Source organism: Agrilus planipennis, unplaced genomic scaffold (genome assembly GCF_000699045.2).
Source record: "Agrilus planipennis isolate EAB-ADULT unplaced genomic scaffold, Apla_2.0 scaffold212, whole genome shotgun sequence".
In the NCBI taxonomy this organism is placed as follows: Eukaryota; Metazoa; Arthropoda; class Insecta; order Coleoptera; family Buprestidae; genus Agrilus; species Agrilus planipennis.
The window spans coordinates 290,103-299,535 of NW_020439461.1; the positions used below are offsets into that span (position 1 = coordinate 290,103).

The 9,433-nt window shown below is 36.1% G+C and overlaps 1 protein-coding gene across 1 annotated transcript; it reads right to left on the reverse strand.

The window, feature by feature from the left end:
• Positions 1–5,534: 5,534 nt before the first annotated feature.
• LOC108741502 (fork head domain transcription factor slp2) lies at positions 5,535–7,076 on the reverse strand. The gene has a single exon (XM_018476322.1). It carries the CDS (start codon positions 6,927–6,929, stop codon positions 5,811–5,813), a length of 1,119 nt encoding a protein of 372 aa, XP_018331824.1. The 5' UTR covers positions 6,930–7,076; the 3' UTR covers positions 5,535–5,810.
• Between the last annotated feature and the right edge of the window lie 2,357 nt (positions 7,077–9,433).

Below are 9,433 nucleotides of genomic sequence, written 5' to 3' on the forward strand. Positions count from 1 at the left end.
GTTTTTTCGAATCAATTTTTGGTCGACTGTTAGCAAACGCGGCACCCATCTTGCACAGAGCTTTTCCATATGCAAATGTTGGTGCAAAATATGTTGCACACGTTCATATGACATCTTACAGGTCTCAGCTATCTCACGCACTTTCAATCTGCGGTCTCCCAGCACTATTTGATGAATTTTTTCGATCATATCTGGAGTTGTGACCTCAACGGGGCGTCCTGAGCGAGGCCCATCAGAGGTGCTCACACGACCCTTTTTAAACTCGGAAACCCACTGCTTAACGGTTGAATATGACGGGGAGGATGTCCCCAGTGTTGAGTCCATCTCTTTTTTAATTTCCTTCGGCGTTAACCCCTTCAAATAAAAGTATTTGATGACAGCACGATTTTCCTGCTTTTCCATTTTTACGAAAACCACAGAGGCGTCTTGTTCAGCGTGCTGTCAAACCTACACTAGCAAGGAGATCGGGCTGAAACTATAGCTACAAGCTATCCAAGGATGGTACTATAGAATGTCACCTCAAGGTAGGCCTAGTGGCGTCATCTCTTGGTTAGGCCGGAAACTTATCAATCCACCCTCGTACACTTTCAACCTTACTCTTATGATTTCATACATATAGATATACAAATAAAATTGTCTTAAGATACTGTAAATTGTTTTATAATTTATATTATTACACTAATGATAATAATAATAATGATTACTTGATCGTGAAAAGTAAGAATTTTTAGATGGAATAACCAAATGTAGAAGTGCGTACAGAATACAGGGTGTGGCGGAAATAAGTGCCGATCTTGCAGGAAGTGATACGGAAGTATAAAACATGAAAATTAAGTAGGTGTTTGCATGTCAAAATGTTCATCATTTTCGAGAAAAACGTAGTTGAAAGTACAGGTAAATTCAGTTCCGATCCTGGTTCATAAATACTGCCCGCAAAATCGCTCAATCAGTGTATTGTTAAACATACATACAATTTTAGACAACTTTTTAGAAGTGAGTAAGTTTAATACGAAATATTAATCTGAAAATTCATTTTTGAATTTTTTACCCACATTTTAGACAAGTTGTCTTAAATTGTATGTAGGTATGTTTAATCACAGTATATTCAGTATATACAGTTACATTAGTTCGACGGATCGTTAACCTTATAGGTCGGTTGGTCGTTGTTGCTGTTGTCACCTCTCGTAGTTTAGTTGACAGAACATTGGTGCGTAAAGCCAAGGGTCCCGGGTTCGATTCCCGGCGGGGGTGTGACAACAGCAACAATTTTTCCCTCATTAATTTGAGGTAGCGTGTAGTGGGTAAAAAATTCAAAAATGAATTTTCAGATTAATAGTGTATTGTTTATTTGATTCAGAGTTTTTATGTTAACACCCAACCTCTAATAGCCGTTTATTCGTTAACACTTAAACTGTGAGGTTCAATAAAAACAGTCAGTAATACAACATCAATTATTAGTGTAGGTTAGTCACTGTAGAACAGTTGTTACAATAATTATATAAGTTTGATTATATCTAATGATACGTATTTATGGATTTGAACCATATAGCTACTGTAATGACGAAGTCCTCGATTTCAAAGAAGACAATCCCCCAAAATAGAACACGCGAAAAAATCAGAGAACGTTAGTTCTTCTCAATGCAGCAATTTTTAAAGGAACAATAGCTGCATCCTTATCATTTGCAGCGAGTACAAGTTATTCTTGAAACTGATTTTTCAGATTTGTGTCATTGTTTCTGAATGAAAAGTACTGTATAGCCTAATTTTTCCCGTAGGACTTTGTTTCACGTGGAACAGAATATTGAATAATAATAATCACTATTGGTGCGACGCAAATTCGTACATCCAAGAGACTTAGTTGACTTTTTTGATATGTTTACTTACAATCACCCCCAAAACAATTACGCACACTGGCAATACCTCAATGGTGTGGGTAGATCTCATCAGTGATTTCTTGTGGTGGTGCACGAATTTGTAATTGTTGCTGTGACTACTAGAATTTAGAAAATTCTTTGACGTTTCCAATTTTGAATTTAGTTTTATTTTAGGGGAGATACAGTTCCTTAACTTCTCCTTGAATGCGCTAATATCTACAAGAAAGTTGATTGAAAATACCTCTCATACATTGTATGTTTCTTAAAGGTCTAATACTTTCGATTAACTACGTTGCTTATTCAAAATTATGGCGTCGGATACCAACATGTATACGTGTAGTATGTAATATATATTTATGCATATTTAGTAGTATAGTGGGTATATTAGGCACTGGGTGTGTGTATATATGTACCAACAATATATGTTTCTTGTTGCAAAAGACAAGAGAAAGAGGTCGATTCATTAGCAAAATTTTCCAATATTTTCAAAAGTGGCCGAGACATACAAGCGATCTAATTAGTAGTTTGCATGTATAAATAAGGCAGAGGACTCGCGAACCGTCCCATAAACATCACCGATCTGTGGTTATTTAAAGCCAAAAGGAAACAAAAACGACAATAACTGACCGGCATTTCTCCAATACACGTATATGAAAATGTAAAGGTCTTAATTACTTTTTCAGTTCAATCAAAACATCTGGTTCATAAATTAGGTTTAAAACAACAAGGCAACAGCTGAAAACCGATCGTTCGCGACCATCATCCTCCACTTGCTTACTGAATACTTGTTTTACACTCAACACTCTCGTCTTGTCTCAAGTCGACGTCATTGTCTCATTCACTGTCATTTGTTATCCAAATTGGTTCCATTACAAAATTGACGCTGCCGCACCTTAAAAAATCGAGCAATTAAATTTCAGTTTTCGAATATCATAAGTGATACGTTCTTAGCATCTTTTGGGTACAGCCCCATTATCAAGACTTTTGACAGAACATTGATTTTCTTATAACAATTAAGGATGATGTAACAGTAAGAACCCTCATATGTGTTGTGCTTTCTTAGAATATTAAAATTAAAATTGTCGCAAACATGGTAATCCTAACAAAACAGGATCATTTTCTCCAAATATGCTTCATTAATTCCTTTTTACCTCTTCACTTAAACGTTCTTGTAAACGGATTGATAAGAACAATCCTTTTGTACCATAGAAAATAATTGTCTTATTAGATTGAAATTTAGTACACGAGATAGCAAAGTTTGATCTCCCGGAATCATCATTATAAGGTCGTCAGTCCTAAGACTGGTTGGACACACACCTACACTCTTTCCCATCCTGAGCTAATCTTCGCATTTCCCTAAGACTAGAACATTACACGTCTTTAACTATTTGTGAGCGGTAATCTAATCTAGGTCTACCTCTACTCCTCCTAACTCCTGTTTCTGCCTCTAATATGTCTCTGACTAGACCTTCATGCCTGAGAAGGTCTCCTACCAACCTATCTCGTTTATTTCACGGAATATCAGTACAAAATTAAGTCTGCGGATCTCATGTTATCTGATCAAAAGTGTTTCAGGTTATCCTCTGTTTGATACAACTTATAACGAAGTAACAAATCGGGGATCACTAGGGAGCAAATATTGCTTAACAATTTTCTTAATTTTCAATTACTGGTTTTGGCAATAATGATTTTGTGAATAACTGAAGTGTTTGGATTGAAAACAATTCTGGTTTTACTCAAAAATATCCCAAAGAATGTCAGGACTACACCAATATGAAAACCGATTACTATTAGATATATCTTCTTGTATTGTATTGAACTGTTGAAGTTGGTTCTCGTGATTATAATTTTTTGTCCATTTTAATGACTTCATAATAATTGTTACTACACAAATACTTAGTTTATTTGTTAGATTAAATGTTGTTCTTTAGTAAAACTAAACTAAAAGAAAAGTATTCTTAAAATAAAAGCTAATGATGATAGATAAAGTTCTTTTTATTCCAAAGCAAAATGGACACCAACGTTTCGTGGGTTTTTAGACATGTGTAATTGTATGGTGTCTAAACTCAGAAACAAGAGTTAGGAAGAGTAGAGGTAGATCTAGATTAGATTACCGTTCACAAACAGTTAAAGACGTGGAATGTTCTAGTCTTGGGGAAATGCGAAGATTAGCTCAGGATAGGAAAGCGTGGAGGTGTGTGTCCAACCAGTCTTAGGATTGACGATCTTATGATGATGATTATTATTGCTAACTTTAAACTTCATAGCTTTCAAAAAACCTCGCAACAATCCTCGTCATTGCCACTGATTCTCTATTCATATCGAAACCAAGAGAAAGAAAAAAGGAATAAAACTCTCAAACATATTTGAAAATCATTAATATATAGGATTATTGTTCTTGTTACCAGAAACAATATACTTTTTCGATTGTCACCATTAGCCAAGTCTTGATCTTCTCAAGACAAAGACCCAGTGAGTACCAATGCCAAAACCAAGAGAGGATAAGTCTCAACGTCCAAGTCTAAAGCCAAAACTGTTAGGTATATGTATAGTGATGGATCTAATCTTGCTTTTGCGCTTACCACTATGTATACCAGTATTATGAAGCATGTATCTATTATTTATACGAATATATATCGTGTTATTAAGTTGAGGCATGTTGGAAGGAGGACAGGCGCGGTTTGTGTATAATGGCGGCAAACATCTTAAGCAGCCGTGTGTCTCTTCAAGTGTAATATTATTACCATGCATTAAAAGTTTGATGTCGATAAAAAAGTTGCCGCAGCCGTAATCCATCAAAAGATGACATAAGTCACAGATAAATACCTCTACGAGTTTATAAACGATTCTATAGGGTAATTATGTGTATTCGAATCGGTTTAACGTTGTGGTTATCTACAGGGTCCATTCAAGTTGGGATGTGAACAATTTATTATTTTTATTATTGAGAATTACCTATTACTGCCTTTTTTAATTAATAATTCTTGGTTTGATCATGAAATAGTGACGACGCTTCGTCCTTCTGTTTGGACTCCTCTTGCTATTAATCGAAATACCGTTCGTTATGAAAAATATCTCAAATTTTTGCTATTGTTTTTCCATTAAATTAGCTTCTAATATTGTTTTAAAGGACTTATCTCTTTCAAAATTAATGTTTTATTATTAATCCTTAGCTTATTTTCCTATTACTTTTTTGTCCAGATATATAATAAGTATTAGATATATGTCCTGCATCCTGATGATTCATCCTCTTCATTTTTATTTGGCCATTTCCAGTCCTTATCCTTAACTTAACTTTTTCATTAATCCTTAGCTTATTTTCCTATTACGTTTCTGTCCAGATATATAATAAATATTATGTCCGAAATCCTGACGATTCATCCTATTTATTTTTATTTGACCATTGCCAGTCTTTAGTTTCCTTTTTTTTTTTGAAATACCGACTGCAGATCGAATCATTACAAAATATCGTACTTTAACGTGATGAAACATCAAAATAAAAATCATTCTAATTGTTTAACATTTAAAATTTTAATAACTAACTTTGCATGATCGAATTTTTTATTTTTTCCTTTATGTATCAGAAGGAAATAATAGACCAAAAATGCATTAGTGGGATAATAATTTATTAAATATATTTACAAAGGAAAAATGTCCTGCACGAATGATACAAACATAACCACATGTTATTCCGAACATTCGTTATAATTCTGGGCAAACGAATTATTTGCTGGAAGCTGAAATAATTATTTACAGGTAATAATTTAATGTAGATGCAGAAAATTCTCTTTCATTTGACCGATGCTCTTCACAGAATTCATTTGTATTTACAGTATAATTTTACATGGTAGTTAAGTAGATAGAGTTACATAAATAATTAATAGACATATTTACAAACACTTTTAGCTTAATTTAGTAATTAATAACAGTCGAAATTTACGAGTGTTTTGTAAGTACCGTAACAGGTTTCAATAAACCGTTCGGCGGTCCTTCTGGCGAACCTGACATAGTCTCTGTCAAACTGGACGAACTCGTTGAACTATTTCCGACGGCACTGGCACTGTGATAGTGTCTTAAATTGTCCATTACAGCCGAAGAATGATGAGGTACTAGCATCAGTTGTCCCGTTGAGGAGGGCAACTTGAAACTACTACCACTGTTACCGCTACCACCGGCACAGAAGTCAAAGCCACTCGGCACAGTTTGCCTAATATCCGGTAAAGACATTAGCCTATCGATTCCAAAATTGTGAGGCGATATGGGCGTCGGTTTGGGAAGAATTGACGGCAAAAACGGATTGTATCGATGGTACATGGTTGCTAGAAGAGCTGGATTTGGGCATAGTCCCAGCAGTGCTGGATTATAAGCGGGAAACGGTGAAGGATAAAGAGTACTAGGACCAAACATCATGGTCCTTTTGAACGCTGCTAATCTTGAACGAGATGCTGCAGTTGACCTTCTTCGTAATTTTCCGGTGGTGCTTCCAATGAACACATCTTCCGCCGATGGGTCCAGCATCCAATAGTTTCCTTTACCTGGATCATCGTAATGTCTAGGAACCTTTACGAAACACTTATTCAAACTAAGATTGTGTCGTATCGAGTTTTGCCAGCCCTGTTTATTGTCCTTATAATACGGAAAATTCTTCATAATGTATTCGTAAATTCCGTTTAAGGTTAAACGTTTTTCCGGACTGTTCCTGATGGCCATCATGATCAAAGCGTTGTAACTGTAGGGCGGTTTATCTTTAGTTTTGTTCGCGTCTTTTTTACCATCATTTTCGCTAGTTGCTTTTGCAGTCTTTGAACAATCCAGTGGTGGAGTATCATCACCGGTCACATCCAAATCGGAATCAGAGTGAGAATCTTCTTCCTCGAACGGTTCCTGATGATGATTGTGATGGGGATGGTGCTCTGGATGTTGACTAGATTCTTCGTCTTCGGCAGTTGTTTCCGGCAGGATTGAACTTATCGAAAAGGACGACTTAAGAGGAGTTCGTGCCATTGCGGGTTTGTTGATGTTGTTAAACAAAGGAACCTTGTATAACTGCACCATGTTGCATTTTTCACAATAACCAAACTGTCCATTAGCAGGATATGATCACAATCATTATGCTTTTTGGATAATTGTTCTGTTGATAGCGTTTCATACAGACTACGTCACAACTTTCACAAACTAAAAGTGGTCAGATCACTCCGAGCCTTATATAACATTAACAATAACGCCCCTGGTTTGTGGCCAATGGGGAACTCTTTGAAACGAGCAGCCAGAAGCTGAGTGTTGTGTGTGTTGAAAATGCGGTCCCGTCGTTGTGTCAGCTTGAGGAGGGACTTTGTTCGTCGGAGGTGGAGTCATTTCCCGAACAAGAGGCGGGGTCGTCCTTATTATTTTCTCTCCTGGTAGTTGCAGAAAAAAATCAAACAAACTGAACACTAAATAGAAACACACACACACTCACACCGATGTGTGGATGCAAGCAGGTATACATTATTTTTAAATAAATATCCAATTGGGTTTGATGTTCGAGACAAGTCAAATGTTCAAGGATTCAACTTAAATCCTTGTCCTTTGATGATGAAGACATTGTTATACGATTGTTCTCAATTTTGAAGCACTTTCTCTTTTGAATGTAATTATATGTTTTGGTACCATTATCCTCTAAGGATCCATCTTCACGGAATGGTGTGGTAGGTAATCTAATACCTTTCGGAGCCTTTAGATAATTTCATCGTATCGACTCGCCATAAACCTTTCTGGTAAATATTTCTCCATTGTGGTCAATACGATTGTAAATTTTGGCATAATCTTATCATCAATATTTACTGTACAACATCGTCTGTAAGCCTGTAAAGTAATAATGGGGTTAGCAAATTTCCCACTGCTCGAGCACAAAGCAAAACGGTGGAAACAATTCCAAACAAAACGTGCAGTTAGATATCGTAGGTAGGTATAGTGATGGTAGTTTTATAATACCCATATAGACTTGTTCACGTTATTATAATATCGGGATGTCCAGCTGAGATAAACTCGAGCCTGGAGTAGAAATCCTGGTATTAAACGCGCCACAGGTGGCGAAAGTCATTTTCTGTATAGGCTACGGTGGTGCACTGCGCCGATAACATCTCCAAATAATCTCGAAATTCGCAGGCAAAGAATTCAATCTCGTTATTACCATTAAGTATCATAAGCACACACTTAAACAACACTCCGAGAAACTTTTATTTTATTGTACAACCTCCCTCTTTCTCACGATTATTGCTTGTTTAACAACCAGAAACAAGCGGTCGTTTAAGCTTAAAAAAAAACTGCACATACCCCATAGCGTACCTACCCTCAGTGCAACGAAGTATAATAACGAGTGCCTAAAATCTACACGTACCTTTATATTCGAACTAACAATTCTAAAATAATGCATTTTATGGACTCTATTATTAAATAAATAGTGAGAATCACTATATAAATGACAAGGTTCGATAAGAATATGAAAAGGCCAGAATATTTTAGATACTTATGCTAGTCCTGATCATCATCATAAGGTCGTCAGTCCCAAGACTGGCTAGACACGCACCTTCACTCTTTCCTATCTTGAGCTAATCTTCGCATTTCCCTAAAACTAGAACATCCCACATCCTTAACTATTTGTGAAGGTAATCTAATCTAGGTCTACTCCTTCTAACTCCTGTTTCTGCTTCTAATATGACTCTGACTAGTCCTTCATACCTGAGAAGGTGTCCTAACAACCCATCTCGCCTAGGTATTTCTTATTGACTTCCATGGAATCCTCTGTTCTCCTATTTTTTCTAATACCTCTTCATTTCTAACCTGCTCTATCCACGGTATCCTTTTCATTCGCCTAATAAAACCCGATAATTTAGGGCAAAACGTTGGCAGTGGTTTTTACAAGATAAAGAATTGCTCCAATCAATGTTTAGCTACACTTTTTTTTATTGTTTCTTATACTTACATTCTTTCAAATAATTTTGCACATGAGAGAAGTTTAAAAGAAAATTTGTGCCGTTCTATTGTCTACATATACTAAATGCTAGATATTGCGTAAGTATGTATTAGGAATTACTTTTTGTTGCAATAAAAACAATAATAATAATGATGATAATAGAGAAAAAAACTTCTAGTGAAATTGTACGCAGACACAGCCATCTATCAATCTTTTGTTTCGTTTAAAGTGCGTGTACACAGATGTACCCATCATTAAACTGTCAAACAAATAATGGAGGTGAAGAATCGTTAGTACGGTGAAACCCCTAAAGTATATTCGGACGCAACTCCGAGAAATGGTCATAAAATCACTTTCAGAGCGCACCAAGGAGGTGATGGTACATGGAGCAACGTTACTTACTGCGTTACGGTATAACACGAACACCAACTGGGACATTATTTTCAGCTACCGAACTCGCTTCCTTCGACAATAAAGCAATAAACTATTCAGGGTAAAATCATCTTGCGGATGCCCAACGTCGCTTCTATATTCATTTCTTCTTCCTGTCATTCGTCCTGACAATTTTCAAAACAAATTACAACGGTCTTAAGTATTCTTTCTG